Source organism: Eptatretus burgeri, chromosome 11 (genome assembly GCF_056783735.1).
Source record: "Eptatretus burgeri isolate ZD-2024b chromosome 11, Ebu_testis_v1, whole genome shotgun sequence".
Lineage (NCBI taxonomy): Eukaryota > Metazoa > Chordata > Myxini > Myxiniformes > Myxinidae > Eptatretus > Eptatretus burgeri.
In genome coordinates this window covers 4,496,301-4,519,087 of record NC_140971.1, presented here as the reverse complement: position 1 = coordinate 4,519,087, position 22,787 = coordinate 4,496,301, and the positions used below count along the sequence as shown (strand labels likewise).

Below are 22,787 nucleotides of genomic sequence, written 5' to 3'. Positions count from 1 at the left end.
CGGATTTTCGTTTACGCGATAACTCAAGAAGCAAATTGTAGAATTTCATCAAACTTGGTACAAAGGTAAAGTAAGACGGGGCAATTAAGTGATTAGATTTTGGGCCAGATGTGGTAAAGGTCAAGGGTCAAAGGTCAAGGTCAAACTCTGAAATTTCACTGTTTACGCCCGAACTCAAGAAATACAAGACAGAATTTCATCAAACTTGGTAAAAAGGTAAAGTTGGACGGGTCAATTAAGTGATTAGATTTTGGGCCAGATGTGGTAAAGGTCAAGGGTCAAAGGTCAAACTCTGAAATTTCACTGTTTACGCCTGAACTCAAGAAATACAAGACAGAATTTCATCAAACTTGGTACAAAAGGTAAAGTAAGACGGGGCAATTAAGTGATTAAATTTTGGGCCAGATGTGATAAAGGTCAAGGGTCAAAGGTCAAGGTCAGACTCTGAAATTTCACTGTTTACGCCCGAACTCAAGAAATACAAGACAGAATTTCATCAAACCTGGTAAAAAGATAAAGTAAGACGGGTCAATTAAGTGATTAGATTTTGGGCCAGATGTGGTAAAGGTCAAGGGTCAAAGGTCAAGGTCAAACTCTGAAATTTCACTGTTTACGCCCGAACTCAAGAAATACAAGACAGAATTTCATCAAACTTGGTACAAAGGTAAAGTAAGATGGATCAATTAAGTGATTAGATTTTGGGCCAGATGTGGTAAAGGTCAAAGGTTAAGGTCAAACTCTGAAATTTCACTGTTTACGCCCGAACTCAAGAAATACAAGACAGAATTTCATCAAACTTGGTAAAAAGGTAAAGTTGGACGGGTCAATTAAGTGATTAGATTTTGGGCCAGATGTAAAGGTCAAGGGTCAAAGGTCAAGGTCAAACTCTGAAATTTCACTGTTTACACCCAAACTCAAGAAATACAAGACAGAATTTCATCAAACTTGGTACAAAGGTAAAGTTGGACGGGTCAATTAAGTGATTAGATTTTGGGCCAGATGTGGTGAAGGTCAAGGTCAAACTCTGAAATTTCACTGTTTACGCCCAAACTCAAATACAAGACAGAATTTCATCAAACTTGGTAAAAAGGTAAAGTTGGACGGGTCAATTAAGTGATTAGATTTTGGGCCAGATGTGGTAAAGGGTCAAAGGTCAAAGGTCAAGGTCAAACTGAAATTTCACTGTTTACGCCCGAACTCAAATACAAGACAGAATTTCATCAAACTTGGTAAAAAGGTAAAGTTGGACGGGTCAATTAAGTGATTAGATTTTGGGCCAGATGTGGCAAAGGTCAAGGTCAAACTCTGAAATTTCACTGTTTCCGCCCGAACTCAAGAAATACAAGACAGAATTTCATCAAACTTTGTACAAAGGTAAAGTTGGACGGGTAAATTAAGTGATTAGATTTTGGGCCAGATGTGGCAAAGGTCAAGGTCAAACTCTGAAATTTCACTGTTTACGCCCGAACTCAAGAAATATTGGACGCAATTTTATCAAACTTGGTACAAAGGTAAAGTTAGACGGGTCAATTAAGTGATTAGATTTTGGGCCAGATGTGATAAAGGTCAAGGGTCAAATATGTCAATGCTCAAGTGTTTGTGCGGGAGAGCTGAGGAATACCAGTCGACGGCGCGCAGTCGAATGACTCTAGTTATTGTTTGTGTTGTTGAGGAAACGAATGTCTAATCCCTATCTTTTGTTTTCTTCAGAATCCCTCGTGCGTGGAACAAAAAGCCGGGCGATGAAGATCCCGATGATCCCCGGACATACTCCAAGATTCCTGACCCTGACCCAGTGAGCTGAGGGAGAGCAGGGAGTCCTTTTATGTACTCATCATGCGGTGGGGGGGGGCAGGGTTGTTTCATTTGACATTTGCGATTGCTCCAAATATAGGCATAATTACCCCCCCCCCACCTACCCATCTGATCTACCCTTCAACCCCGTCCGTTATCACACATTCCTCCTCCTGTATTTATGTTCCACAATCCTGATCTCCAACCTGCTCGACCTGGAAAGTTCTCATAAACTCAGGAAATCTTTGTGGAATGATTGGAGGTGTCATTATGTAGGATGCTGATGTGAGGCTCATGAGGTTATCTTTATCTTCACCTCTTCACTAGACCTCACGAGATTACACCCAAGATGACGTAGAGCAGCATCACGATGCCAAAATAGAGGTATGTTTGGGTGGAATGAGAGGAAATGCAGGGAACCTTGGTGGTATGGACTTTGTTCCTTCTTCTCTTGCATTTCCCCTCCATTGTGTACCCCCCCACCCTGGTTCCACCCCTGCGTCCCTCCCTCCCCCCCTGCGTTCCCCACCTCCCACGTTTCCCACCCCCCTCCCCCTTTGCGTTCCCTCCCCTTCTCCTTTCTCGTCTTGTTTGTAGAGGTGTAGTTTTGCATTTAAATTTGGCTTTTTTTTCTTTTCGTTGTGTAGAAACTGCTTGGACCATGTTCAGATTCTGACAGTGACACGTATGATGAAGAGGTGAGTTTTGATCCTCGTATCCCCCCTCATCCTTTAATGCATTCCCTTCAACCCTTGTATTGACAGCCTCTAACACGACTGATTCTTTCTGATCCACATTTGTCTGAAACTGCAGGAGGAAGTGCTCCCACTGGATGCGGCACAATCATCATCGTCAGAAGAAGAAGAAGAATCGGTAGTAGAAGAAGAAGAAGATTCTAACGCGGAGCTTGATCTTGATGGAAATGACAATTTGGACGGTGAGATGTGAGCCCTTGTACCTTGTTTAGTACAATCATCACTTGTACAAGTGGTTTTTTGATTTGTTTAAAAGGTGTGTGTGGGGGGAGGGGGGGGGAGAGGAACCAAATTGATACCGACGAAGACTAGCCGATCGGTAAGGGAGAGTTAGATCCGACAATGAGTTTAAATGGGGTTCAGTTACCCTTTAAAACGACGGTAAAAGTAAGGTTTGGGTTTATTAACATCAAGGTGCATCTCACCTGGATAATGGCGTTGTCCGCACAGAAGTTTCGTGTTTTTCAACTCAAGCGCTTGTCAGGTTGAGGCAAAATTTTCACCATCGGTGCGACGACTCGTGTAGAATGTTTAATTGATAATGACGTCATAGGTCACGTGGTGTGGCAGCCATGTTGGAAAAATGGGGGGAAAAACTGGACCTCTGTATCTCTGAAACCGTACCAAGGAAAAAATTGAAACTTGGCACTTGGCAAGTACTCCTCATGGGGAATGAGGGTGTTTTTTTTTTTGATGACGTCATAGATGCCTTCGTTATGATGTCATAATTGCATATGTAGAACGCTACGTCCGATCGGTATGAATTTTTTTTTGGGGTCATTTAGGGATAAAATGGTCCACAATTGTTTTGTTTTTTTGTCGTCATCAGTTACGTGATTCGGCAGCCATATTTAAATAATAAAACCTTCAAAAATCTTCTTCTCTGAAATGGCTGATCAGATCAAGGTGAAACTTTACACATACTACCGCCTCTCAATGAGGAGCAAAAGGTTCACACACATGATGCCATAGGTCACATGGTTTGGCAGCCATATTGGATTTAAGAAAAATATTAAACGTTTTCTCTGCAACCGCTTAATCAGTCGATGTGAAACTTCACAATTGCAGCAATGCCAACCCTCCCGATTTCATCGGGAGGCTTCCGAAAATTCACCCAAACTCCCGCCCTTACGATCACTATCCTTATCCTCCCGAAATTTTGATATTTTTGCACTGTTCACTAATCAGAATGTACTAGTATGAGAATTGAATGAAAAGCATCGTCTGCTACGTATAGCATGTGGTAACTCCATAACGTTCGCTGCTACCAAATTGTACGTAAAAAATTGCAAATTCAAATGAGGAGCAGCGAAACATTGGGTCTGGATCTCGCTTATGCGATCATGCACTGAGATTTAGTGCATGCGGTATGTGTGCAATACAGTGCATGCGGTATGTATGCACAGTGTATATGCATGCGATACGCTCACTGCATGCAGCTGGGCCCGTACCAGCCCGGCGGTCGCGACCACCGTGCGGTGTTTAATTTAACAGCCGCTACAGTTCTACGAGTCGCGCTGCAGCTGTGGAACATCGACTTCGAAGTTACCGATGCTTCAAGCCCTCGATGTTGATTACGAAATGGCAGAAAAGAAAGCTACAAAGACCAAGAAATGGTCTCAGAAGTACAAGACCGAATACAGTCTCCAATACCCGTGTATTCGAAAGTCTGAAAGAGGAATTCATCATGTGTATTGTACAGTATGCAGCGTTGATATTTCAGTTGAGCACGGAGGTCGCGATGATATTCGGAAGCACGTTGGAAGCAAACGGCACACAGACATTGCAAAGGAGAGATCTTCGAGCACGAGTACCGGTACACTTCTGAATTATTTCACCAAACAAGGGACAAGCGAGGAAGAGGATGTTACCCGAGCGGAACTTCTCTTTAGTGGATTTATTGTGGAACATAACTTGCCCATATCAGTCTCAGATCATGCTGGACCTCTATTTCAAAAGATGTTTCCAGATTCAAAAGTTACTTCAAAGTATGGATGTGCAAGAACAAAAACTTGCAAGATGTGCAAGATGTGCAAGAACAAAAAAAATAAAAAAATAAAAAAAAACGAACAAAAAGCAAGAAAAAAAAAGAAAAAAAAAAAAAAAAAAATAACAAGAACAAAGAAGAAAAAAGAACACTGGTCAACAATTTTTTACTTTCTGAATGTTGTCTAGATTTCTACAAGTGAATTAGGGTATTCTGGCACTGCTGAATCAGGAAATGGCATCCGTTTCTCTCCATCAGGTCAGGTTTTTGTGCTAAGTTGATTTGAAAAAATCAGATCTTGTGACAAAATCAATTACATTTTTGTGGCATTATCAGCTGATTTTTGTCAACACATATCATCCTAAACATGTTTTTAAGAAAAAAAAATGTTTTGCCAACAACATTTATTGATTACATGATAGAAACATCGATTACTGTCATCTGAATGGTGGGCATTGATAAAGGTAAGTACAAGTAAATTGCATGTTGCGTCACCACTGTTCAAACTTCAGGGCTTGAACTTCCGTTTCTTCGAACTCCTGGAATGTTCAGCGGCAGGGAGGTCTCTCTTCAGATTCCAACAGTAGTCAGCCATCATGACTGCGTCCCAGCGACCCTGATACCTGGTCTCCATCTCCTTCATGTCCTGATGGAATCTCTCCCCCTGCTCGTCACTCATTGAACCCAGGTTCTCAGGAAACCGGTTCATATGTGAAAATAGGTAGTGCATCTTGATGCTCATGTTGCAGCCCAGGTTTCTGAAAGCAGTCAGCATGTTGTTGACAAGTTCTGCGTAGTTTCTGGCCTTATTGTTGCCAAGAAAGTTCTTCACTACCAAAACAAATGTCTTCCACACTTCCAGTTCCACTTCGTTCATTGAGTTTTTGAACTCTGGATCTCTGATGAGCTGACGGATCTGAGAACCATCAAAGATGCCAACTTTCAACTTCCCCATGGTCAATCCTGGAAAAGCCTGGCACAAGTAAGTGAAGCAGTCACCATCTTTGTCCAGAGCCTTGGTGAACTGCTTGATTAAGCCGAGCTTGATGTGCAGCGGTGGGAAGAGTATTCTGTCTCTGTCCACCAGAGGGTCGTTGATGACGTTCCTTTCTTTGCATGGCACCAATTCCTCCCGCACAGGCCAGTCCTTCTTCGTGTAATGCTGAGCACGGTCCCTACTATCCCACATGCACAGAAAACATGGGTACTTGGTGAAGCCAGACTGTTGTCCCAACAAAAAGTTCACCATCTTCAGGTCAACACAAATAAACCACTTAAGCTGATCATAACCAATTTTCTCCAGCACGTACTTCACCGCTTCATACTTCTCCTTCAGTGTAGTCGAGTGAGCGATGGGTACAGAGGCAAACTGGTTGCCGTTGTGTAGCAGAACACATTTCAGTGATCGCTTGCTGCTGTCAATGAACAGTCTCCAATCTTTGGGTTCGTACTGTGGCACTCAAGCAGGCAGAAGCGCATGTCATAAATTGGTGCATGTAGGTATTGTACATTCTTCAGAGTTCGTTATTTCAAGAAATACAACTTTTTTGTATCACATTATTACAAAATCTGCCCCATTAACTTTAGTTTTGATCCACAAACTTTATGCTTTGCCTCACCAATTTTTGGAAGATTTTGAGGTTTTATGACTTCAAACTGATCCCTTTTCGACATAATCACCCAGAACTATCGTACCTGAATACTTCTTGTCATATTATTTCCAATTAAAACAATTATTTGACATGATATTTTACCCCCACCAACTTCTTCTAAAATGCTCCACACATGCGTACATGTGAACAAAAAATGTAAAAAACGACATGTGGCCATATCTCAAAAACTTGACCTGATTGAACAAAACTAATGTGAGTTTTGGATTCAGCGCATCAGATTCGTCCTAAATCAGCTTAAAAAATGCAGACAACAAATTTGTTGTTGACCAGTGTAATTGGTGAGTTGTCAAATGTTACTGCTTCATCTATTGCCGATATTGCTAGACTCGCTCCATTTAGCCTAGCTACAGACGGTAGCAATGACAGTGGTGAGGCCCAGCTATATCCTGTCCTGATTTCGTACTATGACAACAGTGCTGGGATTGTGAAGCAAGGTTTGCTAAGTTTGCCTGCGTGCAAACAAGATTCCACTGGAGAAAACATTTTCAAACTGCTTGATCATGAGTTCAGTGACAGGAAAATTCCGTGGGGAAATTGTGTTTCCTTTTGTGCTGATAATGCCTCTGTCATGGTGGGCAAGCACAAAGGAGTCGCTGCTTATATCCACGAACAAAATCCAGAGTGCTACATCATGGGATGCCCTTGCCATATGATGCACAATACGGCCAAGAAGGCGGCTCAGGCCTTACCCATTGAATTAGATGACTTTCTCATCGATATTTACTACTACTTGGACAAAAGTAGTAAACGCATCAAAGGAGTGAAAGCACTGCAAGAACTCTGTGATGCCCCGACACACAAGATTCTGAAGCATGTCGCAACAAGGTGGCTGTCCCTTGGTCAGTGCCTAGACAGGCTGATTGAACAGTGGGAGCCACTTCGCCTCTTCTTCAAAGAAGAAGTACGAAGAAAAATGCAACCAACTGTAGCCAAGACTCTAACAACGAGCAAGAAGGACGGCACTGTATCTACTGCCAGTACTGGCACTGCAGGATCAAGCACTAGTGGAGCAGCATTCACCACTACCACTGCAGTATCTGCTGCGAAGAAGACAGCAGGGACAGCACCAAAACCAATGCTGAGAGCACGTAGCATCACCGGCCCTTCATCACGTTCATCTACAAAGCAGATCCCTTCAGGGTCGAGAAAGACTGTGATAGTCCCATCTACAGGCAAAGAAGGACCCAAGTTAAGTTCTGCTTTTGCCAAATCACTTGATAGAAGCTCAGCAAAACCTTCGAATCAGAGGTCTTCTTCCTTGGCTGCACCTACCTCAAGCTCTCTCCTCAAACGTAAAATTGGATCTGGTACTACGAGTCTGACCTCTTCTGCTGGCAGTAAACGCAAGTGTGATCGCCCTGCGGCTAAGTGTACTACGAGTTCTACAACTAAAAGCGCATCTTCCTCAAACACTGTGCAGGAATCTAGAGAAAAACGTGTCAACAGGATGTTCTTGTCTCCACAAACAAAACTCTATTGTTTCTTCCTTCGATATGCTAACAAGCTTTTTGAGAAGGGGAATCTTCTGCTCCAAAGAGACGAACCCTGTATTCATCTCCTGCACGGAGAATTGAATGATCTTCTGAAAGATATCTTCGTACGGTTTTGAAACCATCGGTGTCATCGGTTGCTCTGGTAAATGTACCCTTCTCTGACAGAAATCATCAGAAGAATGATGAGGACCTCATGATTGGGAACGATGCCAAACTGTATATAAGGGAACAAAGGAGTCTCAAGAAATCCACCTTCACTCTGAGTGAGTCAGACATCCAAGGTTTCTTCAGTGCAGTTCGCTCATATTATGTGAAAGCCTGCAATTACATCTTCAAAACCTGGCCGCTAGATGATGAATTAGCCAAGCATGCTCAGGTGCTGGATGTTAAGCTACACCAAGAAGTGGGGTTTGACTGTGTGGAGTTTTTCATCAAGAAATTCCCCTGTCTGTTTAGTGGCGGTGATAGTGACATAGACAGTCTTGAGAGTGAATTCGCTCACTACCAGGCAGACGCCTCCATAGCTACAATTGCTACTGAGACAGTGAGAGTGGATGAGCAGTGGCATCGGATTTCACAGCTCACAGATCCCTGCACTGGTGCCAAGAAGTATCCTAATTTGAGCAAAGTGATGAAGGGAATCTTGGTCATTCCTCATTCGAACGCATCATGTGAGCGGGCACTCTGTCTTGTACGGAAGAATCATACTGAATTTCGTCCCAATTTGAGTGTCAAAACCCTGGAAGCTCTCTTAATTGAAAAACTAGCTCATAGCACCCCTTGCTACCAGAGAGAATACAGCAAAGACATAATCAGAAGGGCTAAAAGAGCCACACAGCTGTCACTCAGCAAAGCTGCCATGGAAAAAGCAAGCAGCAGTAGTACCAGCCAGTAAGGTAAGAAAAATATTGCTTCTTTTGTGCTTTTTGTTAATCTTTGATTGTCCCCTAACTTACTAATATTAACATACATGTAACATTAAAAAGTGCACAATTTTCCCCTTTTTTTGTTCAAAAAGTGGGAATTCTTAACATGTTAAATGCTCCAAAATAGGGCTCAGAGGGCACGAGAGAGCGTCTAGAACCCCAGAGCTTCCAGGGCCCTAAGGCGGGCCCTGGACCCCGCCGCAAGGGTCGAGCACTCCGCGCTCGAGATGTGCGCTTTGCGCACATTATTTGGTGTCGGTTGAAAATCCTCCCTAATTCTGATTTCCAAAAGTTGGCATCTCTGCAATTGTCATCTAGTCGTGATGGGGAATACATGTCTTAAATTTCAACTTGATCAGACACATCGTCTGGCAGTCAGAATTATTTAATTTATTGATGTGGGTTTTTTAATTTTTATTTATTTATTTGTTTTTTTGAATGAGGCTCACTTGGCTCTGCCTGGATGTGTTTGAGGGTAGAGGAAAAGCAGCTGAAACCCAAATCCTATCCAGGTTCCTCCTGACGAGTTCACTTTTGCTTGTTTGGGTTCCTTCCAATAACTCCAATGCAGGACTGTACCTGCTTGGTCTTGCATTTAATTACAGCGCGGCGACATCGCGCTGTTATATAATTGGCTATTCTGTCCTGTCTTCTGTCACGTCTTCTGTCACACTTATGGCTGTGCACGTCCCTTTGATCTGAGGGCTATAAATAGAAATTTGTCCAACGTCACAACTCTTCCCGTCACGCATGCTAATTCACCGTGTCTCCATTTAAATTTTATAACTGCAAAATTGTTTCATCATTGTTAACCTCGACTTTTACTGCCCCCAGCCGCGCGATATCGAAGTATTTGCTTCTTGTTTGAATTGAATTTATTTTAATCCCATTCTAAATTCAATTGAATAATGACTAATAATTAAAAAAAAAACGTCTTGGGTCAAGGTCAGGTGTCCGATCAAAGGAGGGTTCCATCAAAGCGGGACGTCTTGGTACCCAGTCATCACTGCCAGCAGTTGTAAAGTGGCAGTTCTAGTTATGTCTCTTATTAATTACGTGACACACCCGTACACAAACGCCACACAAAATACACCGCACAAAACAAGTCCTGGTGAGGGTTTGAAATCTCTGATTGCTTTTTTTCTTGTTCTCTTTTGATTGTAAGGCTCACACCGGAGCATACGTGTATCATAAGCTGGACCAGGATGGAGTGTGTGGTGTACCTTTGGCTGTGTCCGAGCCGTGTCCACGCAAAACTTTTCAAACTTATTATGTTCTCATGATGAACATGACGTCCATTGGTATTTAACAAAATGGATCCTTCCCTGGCATTCCCCCCGTTCCACAGTTCAAATCTACGAGTTTCTCGTGATTGGATTGGTGTGTTTGGTGTTCCTTGATGTTTGGTGTTTAAATTCCATTTCCGTGTTCATTTGTGATGTTGTGATGTCCTTGTAATTCATGTCTAAGTGGACTAATATCCTGTCATGTCCTTGTTCCATCCAGCATGTGATTTCTCTGCATTTTCCAAAGATTGAATTGAGATGATTTCAAGAAAAGAAAGAAAAAAAACTTCAACGCTACGGATCCTTTTCCGGGGAGCCTTTTTGGGACATGTTCGTTTTATTTACAGAATCCTAAGGCTCGTAGTGGAGCTGCCACACATGCACCTCGCACACCTGGACATAGGCGAGACAAACACAGATGCTTATCTTGCGGGAAGTTCTGTCATTTCCCGGGGTACTCTGGGTAGAAGGGACGTCACAACGATGGTGTTGCTTTTCTCACCACACTTGGCGGGGTATTTCCTCAAGAGGAATTTCCTCCTCCCCATGGATGCCAACCCATGGGGATTGTCTGTGCTCGTTCAGCATTTAAAAGCTTGCATCAAGCAAGGAAGCAGCACGTACCATTTTTTTTTTAATCTAGAAGGGCACTCAGTTGGCCACATGTCTCTGCCACGCAATACCTGATCCAGTAAAACTTATTGGGCCCAATGATTTTTTGAAACATCATGCTGTGCATTGTTTTTGGCCCCATCTCTCAATGGTGAAGTATTGGTTCACGAAAAAATATTTTCACGAAAAAAATAAGTGACCACTATATTCGTTATTGTTGTGTGTCTGTCTGTCTGTCTGTCTGTCTGTCTGTCCCGAGCATAGCTCCGTGGGTTTTGATCCGATCCTGATAAAATTTTGGTGGGAGGTTTATATCATGATCTAGTTGTGTTTTCCTGAAAATGGGCGTGGTGCGCCCATTATGGGTGGAGCCACGCCCAAAAAACGTGTTTTTAGGGGGTAGCCGATTTCAATTTGCATCTTCTCCTCGGGGGTTTGTTGAATGTGACAGGGGTTTCAGTATTTGGTTAGCCCAATGGCACCTGCATAGCCCCACGGAGCGCTCGATTTCTCATTTTCGTCCCACGGTCAAGGCTACAAGGTCACGAACTTAGAAAATTGCGAATTGTGTTTTTAGGAGGTAGCGGATTTCAATTTGCATCTTCTCCGAGGGGTTTGTCGAATCTGGCAGGGGTTTTCGGTGTTTGGTTAGCCCAATGGCACCTGCCCCACGGAGCTAGATTTTTCATTTTCGTCCCAAGGTCAAGGTCACAAGATCACGAACTTAGAAAATTTCGAATTTTGACATAAAAATCATATGACCGCCCAAATTTTGAGAGCAAGGATGACAATATTTTTAATGCATAATGTTGAGGTCATTCCCCACCCAAAGTCTTGAAACCATTTTGCTCTATCTCGAGCACCTTGCCCGTGGCGCCCCCTTCAAGTTTGTTTTTATATTACACTGATTTCATCAAAGTATGGATAATCCGAGGAGTGCGAAATGCCATATAGCCTATATGACGTTATATTGTTCCTGGGATGTTCCAGAGGAAGTTTTGCACCAAAGGTCATAATCCTTGACCTTTGACTTTTAAAGTTCACAAAGGTCAAATTTTCAAAGTTGTGAGAATCGAACCGGGTTTTCGACCTTCTTCGACGAACTTACTCCATTAAGCTATAGCACGTATCCTGTTTCCTTATTTTAATGTGCAAAACATTGTTTTGTGACCTTTAAAGGTTATTCAAAGGTCAAATTTTTTAACTTGTTGAACGAAACTGGATTTTCGACATTTTGCAGCTCATAACTCGTCACTTGTACCACATCATGTTGATCATTTTTATAACTTGGTCAAACATTATCACATTGTCATCCTTGACTTCTGAAACAATCTACATCATCAAATACGGCTGGTGAACCATCGTCGTCTTCAGATTGTCACTTTTAAAATTAAAAAAAATTCTTGCTTCCGGAACTGAAATCGGATCTTCACCAAAATCAAATCAATTCCTCCTTGTCTTAGACCCAACCTGTACACCAAGTTTTGTTTGATTCCATCCATTACTTTTTGAGATATCCTGCACACGGACAGACAGGTTATGTTGGGTGTGGGAGCATGCGTTGGAGCAGCACGTCGCAGCATCCACTTTCTGTCGGTACTCCAGTGGCCTCCATCTGGCCATCTCCGCCGGGCAGATGCCTGGCCCATCCCCATCTCCTTGAGATGCTGATCAACCTGCTGAAAGCACAAGGCAGCTGGTCATCCCGTTGGCCTTCTCCACTCTCGAGGCTCCCTCACTGAGAGAATCTGGTGAGCAGGATCAGCATCAGGAAATCGAGCCACGTGTCCATACGTACAGCTGCAGCTGACGCTCGCCGGACTATACAGGTAACAGATCTCATTTGAGTCTGTCTCGGCAACCACTCCTTGGACACAGTCTGACCAGCGATAGCCAAGGATTTTCAAAAAGAGATCTGGTACCAAAGGAGTTAAGTCTTTTTCTCAGGTCCTTGATCAGAGTCCAAGTCTCGCATTCATCGAGTAGGACTTAAAGCCTCAGACTTTTGTCATCCTGTGAAGGTACTGACAGTGCTACACCCCATGATCCAGTGAATCTATGACTTCCCACGCCCGACTCAGACATCTATTGACCTTTGGCTCACAACATGCGGAGACATGAATATCATTACCAAGGGAAGTGAATCTGTCTGTGACCTCAACATCCTCACCACAAACCGGTATAGACAAGATGGCAGCATCCAAGATGTCATTGAAAGCCTGGATCTTAGTTTTGACCCAGGAACCCACAATCCCAGCGGCTCTGACTCCTCAATCAGCACCTCGAGGGCCCCCAAAAGGATATCAGGAGTCTTCACAAAGATGACCGCATCATTTGCGAAATCTCGGTCAGAGATCTTGACATTCCCAAACGATGCACCGTAGCTTGATCTCTCCGACATCCTCCCCTGACGAACTCCAGTGCCAACTGAAAATAAGTAGGAAATGTAACCACCATACCTCACAGCACTCTCAATGTCAGAGTCTCGTCCAGAAATCAAATTGATCAACTTTGGTGGCACCCCGCAATACCGAGAACCCTCCAGAGGGCATCCCGATTCAATGAATGGAACGCTTTGCGGAGATCAACATAAGTTGTGAGCAGCTCCTGTAGAAACTCTTGTCTGTGTTCGGTGAGGACTCGAAAGCAAGGATATGGTCAATCGTTGAACTGTGGTGTAAAGCCTGACTGCTCCGGGCACCGGTGCTCAAGCAGATGGTGGCAAGCCATATGAAGAATTATCCGAGCAATGACCTTGCCTGGCACTGAGAGCAGCGTCAACCCTCGGTAGTTGTTGCAGTCCTAGTGATCATCCTTCCCTTTCCAGAGGGACAACAAGGCCCCTCTTCCAGTCAGTTGTGATGATGTCCGTGCTCCATTTGGAGCACAGAACTGCATGCAATTATTCGAGTGCAGCATTTCTCCCAGCCTTGAGAAGTTCAGCATGGATGCCACGGATCTCAGGGGCTTTACCCCCTTTCAGCTGGTTCACTGCAGCCTGTGTTTCCACAAGTGAAAGTGGTTTACAGTTGATTGAGGGGTCAGCACTGGGGATAGTTGTACTCCAGGCATCCAACTCAACAGCTGGGGGATCAGCAAGGTACAACCGCTCAAAGTAACCGGCCCAGCGGTCCTTAACTTCAGATTCTTCTGTCAAAAGGCCACCACCCTCTGCTCTAACTGCAGCGCACTGTGGGACGAGCTTGGAGGAACGCAATGCATGCATTTCTCCAAGTCGGACAAGAATCGCTTGACCACAGGTGACGCTCTACCTCTTCACAGATTCCTCACACATAGGGCTCTTTGACTGCCCTCAGTGCATGTGTAGTTTTGCCCCTCAGCTCTGCCATTAAGCCTGGCTCTATGACTGGTCAATGTTATCTAGCGTCCTTTGGGAGACAAAGTTCCTCTTCGCTTCATGTGGGTTCCAAGACGTCATCCGGCATCATCAAGGATGGAAGTCTTGAAGGTACTCCACAACTCTTGAGCATTCCCCACAACACGCAGCTTGGCACAACACGCAGCCCAGAGAGTAAAGCTTGGCCGTGGGACAAGAAGACTCGCTCTGCGGATATAAATACAATGCATGAAAATGTTGATGATGTAATTGGTTTGTGCTTCAGAAGTGAAGACTGTGGTCTGATAATTCTTCCACAGGCATTCGGTGGATTAAAGATGTTAAAGGTTTTCACTCTTCCGCGATATTGGTCGATGAAATGCTTTGTTCCTGTGAGGATGTTCTTACCTGAGATGCTGTTCCCATAGGAATGCCAAGTGCTTTGGCTTGGGGCCACAACCAGCAGACATTTTACCAGTTTGACAAAGTTCGCAAGGGTAAGTAAATTGGTCATCTGCTCTCTGAGCGTCGTCCCCCCCCCCTCAGTGTCGCTCATCTCGAATCTCCCCCCCTCCCCTCCCGAACCGATTCATTACCTACCCAGCTTCATCTGGTATCTGTGCATGTTTATGATTTTTATTCTTGTGTCAGGTGGTAAAAAGCCGCTGCAGGGTGAAATTGAGGAACGAGCTGAAGAGGAGAAAGAGGCACGAGAGATTCAGAGACGTCAGGCAGAGGAACTACAATTATCGGATTTTGGTCTTGATTTGATACAGGTGCTTTAACCCCTCTTGGCATTGTGATTGAAGCCCCAACTCTTCACTCCTGACTCTGTCTTTGTCTTATCTTTGTTGAGACATCAGTCTGCCCATCACTTGGTCATACGTTTGAGGCCTCTCCCATTTTAAGGGTTCAGCATATGTTCTTCTTCCTATATGTACATTTCATGAAGTTTGCTGCCTTGGCCTTCCCCGGCGTTTGTTGTTTGAATGCAGTTGATACGTGTGAGGTTGAAAACTCTGTGACTGGTTGGGTCCACATGATCTTCAGTAATACGAGCAGGCTCTAAAGCACTGAATTTCCCGGTGCAGGATCATGCTCCGCTTCCGAGCTGCGTGCCCGATGAAGAGCAAGACCACGATGCGGAGCTGCCTGCGCTGGAAAGAAGTGTGAGCTTGCATGGAGGAATAAAGGGCCTCTCCGCAAGCTCGATCCGTCGTCTCATCCTCGCCGACTCGCCGGAGCTGCCCCGACTCGTACTCGACCTCAAGGCAAAGGTCGGGTCTTGTGTGTATTTAAGGTTTCCGTTGTATTTGCAAATAATCGTGTTCGCTCGTCGATTTATGGCTGCTTTGTCTCACCGACAAACGTAATGAACACCTCGATGTCCAACTCGTCCTCTGATCCCACTGCAGCTGCTCTCGCTTCGAGACGAACTTTGCCCCCTCATTGATTTCCTCGCTGAGAAGCGCATTCCAACAGGCAAGGTACTCTTTCTCTGATCACGTTCTTCATTCCGTTACTTTTTATTATTATTTGTTGTTGTGAGTACTAACGATAGGTTGTGTACGTCACCTTTTAGGGAGCGGAGTTTCTGCAGACAAAATATCATCTGTACTTTAAGTGAGTACAAGTTTGTAATAGGTAATGATGTGTGGAGTGGGGATGCATTGGGGAATGAGTTGTTTGGTGTGACCTCGGGCAGGTGGGTTTCGCCTCCGATTCTTAGCTTTCGGCTCTCCTTATGTGTGTTTCCAGTTACTGCGTCAACATCATGTTCTATTTGGCTTTGAAAGGGCAGCGCTCACTCGGCAGCCACCCGGTCATCCACCGCCTCTTACAGTACAGAAATGTAAGTACTCTTGTGCATCGATCGCCTTGTTCTTGTGACGTAAACCAGGTCATTATGCCAAGTGAGCTCCGATTCGTACGATCTTCCATCTGAGGTCCTTCCTTTTGTCGCCCGTTAGCTGGTGAATGACATCGCGGAAATTGAGACCGAATCGTTGAAATTAGAAATTCACAAACTTTTGGCGAACCCGCCCAAACTGCCGGAGCCTTCACCTATGACGGCCATTAACACAGCAGCACTTGGGTCACAGGTGAGCTGTGCTGCAGCCCTTTGTCATCCGGGGCATCTTTGGCATTACGAAGTTGATGAACAAGGCACATGACATACCTCTGTTTTGTTTGATTCAGAGCAGCGAAGGAACGGTTAAAGAAAAGAAGAATGAAGAGGAAGAAGCACTGAATTACTACGAGGAAATGGTACGAAGGCTGAAGGAAAGGAGGGAAATGAAGGAAAGGTGAGGAGACAAGATGAAGAATGGAAGGTGGAAGGTTCTCTGTGTTGATTCAAGTAGTAGGGTCAATATGCCACATGACCCCCCCCCCCAAAAAAAAAAAATTGCAAGAAAACGTTTCATGGCATTTTTTGTTTGTTTTATTAGGTTTACAGAACAACATATTAAAAGTTGCCAAAAAATGGACGACCATAAAGGGTCTAAATATGGCATTATTAAAAATAAATAAAATTTATCCAAAAACTCCAAAAACTGATGAAAACACTCCGAAATACCAAAAGAATGACACATTCTACCCTCGAGAAATTGGTTTCGATCTGTCGAGCGTGTGTTCCAACGTACCTTGGTTCCAAATATTTGGTCTTCATTTTCATCATCTGAAACTGGCTCACTAACCACATTGCCGCAGTTGCCTTCCTGGCAAGGTCTGCAAGCTCTGGTGCATTCAAGGCCATGTTTTTTTTTTTTTGTTTGTTTTTTTTGCACCTACATCCTGTAGTGCAGTTGCATTGGATCATTTTGAGCAGAATGCCTGGTGCAGGGCTTTCCTGCATCATGTAGTGGAATAAGTTTGTCCCCTTGCACGTCCCAGCCCCATTCAGTGGGGCCCGTCCAAACCATGACTTGCAGGTACAGTGGGGGCCCAAAAGTTTGCATACGCTTGAGCAGAATACAGTTGACTTCCATTTATACCTCTTTTCTCTGCAATAATCATAATTCTTTCCATTCCTAGAACAATTTAAACCATTCTCCCCTATTTCTATAAAAGGTTTCTGCAACTTTTGTACTTTGGATGATTTTATTCACAGTTTAATTCATGATGTGACAAAAATAGCGGGTCAAAGGTTTACATACAGCACACTCTAATATTGTCTCATACTTTGTTGCATAGCCTTTAACTTTTATAACTTCAGTCAGTCTTGCAGGATAACCATCATTCAGCTTCTTACAATTCTCTGAAGGTATTTTAACCCATTCTTCTTGACAGTGTTGGTGGAGTTCAGTCAAATTGGTGGGTTTCCTCTTTTGCAATCTCTTTTTCAATTCCGTCCACAAATTCTCTATTGGGTTTAAGTCCGGGCTTTGAGCTGGCCATTCCAAAACGTCAACCTTGTTCTGCTGAAGCCATCCAGCAACCAACTTGGAAGTATGCTTTGGGTCGTTGTCATGTTGGAAGGTCCAGCGACGTCCGAGGTTCAGCTTTTGAGCGGACTGCTTCAGGTTCCCTTGGAAAATTTCCAAGTGGTCTTCCTTCTTCATGGTGCCATCTATCTTACACGGTGCTCTTGGACCAGCAGCAGCAAAACATTCCCATAGCATGATGCTGCCACCACCATGCTTCACCGTGGGTATTGTGTTCTTCGGTTTGAAGGCCTCTCCCTTCACTCGCCAGACGTACTGTTGGTCATTGTGGCCGAAAAGTTCCATCTTGGTTTCATCAGACCAAAGGACACTCCGCCAGAAGCCTCTATCTTTGTCCTTGTGCTTTCTTGCATATTTCAGCCTGGCTTCGCAGCGGCGTTTTTGAAGGAGGGGCTTCCTTTGTGCTCTGCAGCCTCTTTGTACGTTTTGGTGCAGGACCCTCTGGACGGTGGATAGTGACACCTTCGTCCCTGAACCCTGCAATTCTTGGCACAGGTGTTTCATGGTAGTGTTGGGGTTGAAGCGCACCTTTCTGACCAATGCCCTCTTATCGGTTGGTCTCAACTTGGACTTCCGGGCCTGATCTTGGAAGGATCTTGGTTGTCCCTAGGTCCCTATACTTCCCTAGGTCCCTAGGTCCCTAGGTCCGAAAAGAGGTATAAATGGAAGTCAAGTGTATGCAAACTTTTGGGCCCGACTGTACGTCCGCCAAGAGTGAAGGTTTGTGGCCGAGGTTGTTGGAGGCAGTCTTTCGGGTGTCACGAAGGTCTTTACTGCGGCCACTTTCTTGCAAAGGAACTTGTCGCGTGATGATGCTGTAGAGACAGATTGGGTCCCGTTAAACGAGGACACCATCGCCTTGCAGCTTGCAGCCGTTGGTTTCTGCAGTAAATTGATCTGCCATTGGTGCGCAAAAGAATTGTGAACAGGCACGCAAGACGGATTCACCCTTGATGACTTTTTGGAAAACAGATTTCTTCCCCACCCCAAAGATTCTCGAAGTAGTGTCGCATCCGGAGAAGGCATGGGCAAACACTAGATCAGAGCAGACATCGTCACCAAGCAACCACCGTTTCAGAACTTTGATGTTATAAACATTTGTTTTCCCCTCATCTGACCAAAAGTGCAGGTCCTTGCAGTCCTTCGTTGTTGCGTGATGCAGCAGCAATACCAGCAGATCTGTGTTTTCTCCGATTAGGGTTGTTGAATTGTAGGATGTCATTGTGACGGATACTTTCACTATGTCCATGTCTGCATCTCCTTCAGCTTGGATCATGTGAGGGCCTTTCTACTGCAAGTGTTCAGAGATCAAGTGGATGAGGGCCTGTTTGTTCATATAATTTGAGACGAAATCTTCCTTTCTCCCAACGAATGTTGTTGTATCCGATATGTTGACTTTGTTCCAAACCACAGTTCGACTTTCTCGCTGATGCGTATTGTCCTTTGTACTTGGTCCTCCATCATATCCATCAAAGACGACGGTGGCATTGCCATACAGGTCTGACGTGAAAGACGCGTCGGAGTCGGCAAATGAGCTGGAGGTGCTGCCTTCGGTCCATTTCAGTCGATGTCGAAGTGAACCACCATCTAGAACGTGGCGATCAGTCTTTGGAATGGACTGAAGAACAGCATCTTCTGACGAAGTAACATGCCATCGTATAGCGTCCAGACGTTGTGCTTCTTCTGGCTTCCGCATACGATTCTTTGTTTCAAACAAGGATGGAGGATATGAGGAAAGTTCATATTTCATTACCTCATCTCGGCACAGATTCCCGATTGAGATACCACAAGGAACCTCTGGATCAACGGTTCGATCCTTGGTGACCTTGACGGCCAAGGCTGATGCTCGCGTCCTCGCTGTAGTGTTTTGTTTGTGCGAATACGAGAAGACAGATTGTCCTTCCATTTTCTTCACTGTGTTTCTGCCAACAATGAAAAGGTCCTGCATATTGGCATCCTCGTCAGCATTTATCCCTGTGATGATGCTGCAAAGAGTCACCTCATCCGAGAAAGGAGAATGCTGTTCAAGCTTTGTGGCAATTTTGGCCAAGTCCATCTTGTCCCTGTCTGTTGGTGACGCAGATGCCTCTTTGTGCTGTTCGCTCGTGTGTACGGTTCGACAGAATTCCTGCATGCCGTCGTTGTAGGCGGAGGATACAGGAGAAGACATTGTCCAAACAGCTCGTTGATGTTCATTCATTCGACTTAGTTTTGTTCACATCAGAAATTATATCTTCACTGAAACAATGACACGGATAGAGAATTTTTTACATTTAACCCTTTGAGTCATTAATTATTTTTATGATGAAATTATGATATATATATATATATATATATTTTTTTTTTTTTAGCATTATTTTATTTACTCGTAAGTGCCCGTACGTGCAAAAAAAATAAAAAATAAATCTTTCAAACCGCGAGCCAGAAACAACAACCACACAGGCCGTTCTTTCGCTCTTGCGTGCCTGTACGGAATGTTCACATGCATTCCACGAATTATCGCTTGCATTGAAGTAACAACTGCTGTGATACTCACACACACAGAGTTAACAACTGCTGTGATACTCACACACACAGAGTTAACAACTGCTGTGATACTCCCTCCCCTCCTGTGTCTCATGCCCCCCTTGATGTGCGTTGTGTGTTAACTCTCATACGAGCCTCGACAAGGTATACAAAAAAAAAATTAAAATCAAGTTTACCTCCCTGTCTTTGCTTGCCATGACATTCGCTGCCATTGACCATTGCCACTCCTACGCCACGGTAACTAAGGCACCGATCCCCATCGTAACCGGCACGGCACGTGACGTCATCGTCGGCCGGCCGCGCACCGGCCTACGCAGCCACGCCAACATAGCAACGTGTCCTTTCATTGGTTGGTAAATAAATGTCCATAACTTGGGAAGCACTTGTTTGATTAATATCAAACCTTGAAAAGGCACATACTCAGGTCCCTAGCAATATACCTGGCAAGTTTCAATCAGATCGGACCAGTGGTTGTCGAGAAACAGCGGGTGCACACACACACACACACACACACACACACACACACACACACACACACACACACACACACACACACACACACACACACACACACACACACACACACACACACAGCTGGAATTATAGATAGATTTAGGATGTATTTATCTCACTGAAAGTCATATTATCCCCAAAAAAGTTACCCCAAAGGGTTAAAGTGGTTGGAAAGTGTTCTATTCACCAGATACCAGTGGATATCAGACATGCTCTAACATTGGCCGCCATCTTTTTCTGACCTCGTATCCAGACCCTTTCTTTTGGTCCAATTTTTGGCAACTTTTGATATGTTGTTCTGCAGACCTAATAGGAAAGAAAAATACCATAAAACATTTTCTTGCAAAAAAATCTTTGGGGGATATGTGGCAATTTTTCCATGTTTTGATTCTCCTGAAGGATAAATTTTTCAAAATTTAATTTTTTTTTAATTAATTTATTTATTTTTCCAAGGTGTATTGAAAATAATTTTTGAAAAGATTATATTTAGTGAAAATTTGTATTTTAAAAGAAGTGGTTAATTGTGGTAGGTTGGCCGGTAGGTGAATGGGGCTTGTTAAGTTGTCCATCAGCGATCTCCATTCATGATTAGCTCGTGGTGTCCCACTTTGGGGAAAGTCCAACAATTGGTAAATGTGGGAAAGTTCATATGGGGGGGAGGGGGACAGGAGAGTCAGTGAGGATAGAAAAGATGAGGAAGGGGGAAACTTTCTTATGAAGATGACTACACATTTCAAAGGATTTGAGATGAGAACACTGTTGGATAGGGCTGGGGGTGGGGGAAGGGGAATGGTGAGACAGAGAGAGACACAGGATGAACAGTTAGCCTGGGAGGGATAACAAGGTGTGCATTGTTAGCTGAGTGAATGTGGTTTAGTTGTGCTTGAGGTGGGAAGTGGGGAATTTCTGTGTCACCAGAAATGATGTGCTCAATATGCTAAGACACCATTTCTGAGGTGTAAGAGGAGCAGGCCTTGTACCTCATCTGCATTAAGTCGATATAAACTCATATGAGATGGCAAAATGATTATAGAAACACATTATATATATACACATTTTATACAGTTGAGAACCGTGAAAGACCAAGAACACTGAATGGATCAGGATGCTACACAACAAAAGGGGAGTGGGGTGGGGGGGGGGGACACCAGCAGCAGAGTTCTGGGACAAAATATAAGCCTGGTGTTGGCTTGGTGGTAAGGGTGGCTGGCTTGGGATCTTAGGGTCCTCAGTTCGAGCCCCGTTAGCCACTGAATTAACACCAGGCGGGGTTGACTCAGCCTGTCATCCTTCTGAGGTCAGCAAAATGAGTACCAGTGTACTGCTAGAGGGGCATAGCATCAGCGGCATAGTTGCGCCTCAACAAAATGATAGCTGCCATACGCAACGAGACGAAGAAGAATAAGAGGGACAAAATAGAGGGAAACTTTTACAAATGAGGGATGTGGTAAGGGAAGGGAGGATGCACAGGATGGATAAGATTGATGCAGAAGTCTCAGGAAGCAAAAACTGGAAATTTGGAAAGAGATTTTTGGAGGGGTAGTCGGGTGGGGTTGGGGGGGGGGTAGAAAAGATTATGGTTTTGGATTGAGGATGATCTGAGATGGTGGGGACCAATTGTCTTGAAAACCTGGAGGGAAGAAAGAGATTGAAGATAATGTGGAAATTGATTCCACAGGTGGGGGTAAAAAGAGGAACGAATGAGTAGAGGTGAGCAGTGATCCTGAATTTTGGCAGTTTCACCAGAAGGGAGTTGATGGTGGACCATGTGCGCTCTACAGATATGTTGGTGGGTTGAGGCGGGGGTGGGGGGAGGGGGGGCAAAGCACGGACTGACCAGAAAGGAGGTGGTGGAAGACAGAGACCACCGACCTGTCTGCGATGGTGAAGTGATCGACCCATCTACTCGGCTTCTTTGCGGGACATTTCAATGATGTTGAAGGCCTTGGTTTCCATCGTGTCAAACTAAGCAATGTGTGAGGCAGGGGGGATCCAAGAAAGATCGTTGCTGATAGTGGGACCCAGGAGTTTGAATGACTGAACTTCCTCAAGAGTATTGTTAAGAAAGTAGATTGGGGCTGGGGGGGGGGAGGGGAGATGCCAGAATGTCCTTTTGGAGAGATAGCGAGAGAGTTACATCGGTAGGTGATATAAACCTACAAGATCTGTAGGTGATGTCATGTTCCACCCAGATTGGCTCACCACTTTAATGTTGTAAAGCAGAGAAATCGAATGATGAGACTTTTCTACATTTTATCTATGGTAAACACACATATATTGAAATATTTGATTGTATATTTATAGATGATGTATATGTTTTGGTGAGGCACTTGTTTTATTCTGTTCATTGCTGTTGAAATCCCTGTTTTCAGGAATTCGGAGCAACCCATCGTTGAAACGCAGACTCCCAACACTGGAAAACGCAAAATAACTTTGCAG

General features: G+C 44.3%; 1 protein-coding gene across 1 annotated transcript in view; it reads left to right on the top strand.

The window, feature by feature from the left end:
- The window catches only part of UTP3 (UTP3 small subunit processome component), a 34,905-nt gene that overhangs the window by 451 nt on the left and 11,667 nt on the right, over window positions 1-22,787 (top strand). The window contains exons 2-14 of the mRNA XM_085844955.1: window positions 1,711-1,795; window positions 2,122-2,178; window positions 2,442-2,492; window positions 2,608-2,731; window positions 14,292-14,360; window positions 14,515-14,639; window positions 14,955-15,140; window positions 15,279-15,350; window positions 15,446-15,486; window positions 15,622-15,715; window positions 15,834-15,965; window positions 16,063-16,169; window positions 22,721-22,787. Of these exons, the coding sequence (XP_085701081.1) occupies window positions 1,711-1,795; window positions 2,122-2,178; window positions 2,442-2,492; window positions 2,608-2,731; window positions 14,292-14,360; window positions 14,515-14,639; window positions 14,955-15,140; window positions 15,279-15,350; window positions 15,446-15,486; window positions 15,622-15,715; window positions 15,834-15,965; window positions 16,063-16,169; window positions 22,721-22,787 (1,210 nt within the window). The remainder of the gene's footprint in view (window positions 1-1,710; window positions 1,796-2,121; window positions 2,179-2,441; window positions 2,493-2,607; window positions 2,732-14,291; window positions 14,361-14,514; window positions 14,640-14,954; window positions 15,141-15,278; window positions 15,351-15,445; window positions 15,487-15,621; window positions 15,716-15,833; window positions 15,966-16,062; window positions 16,170-22,720) is intronic.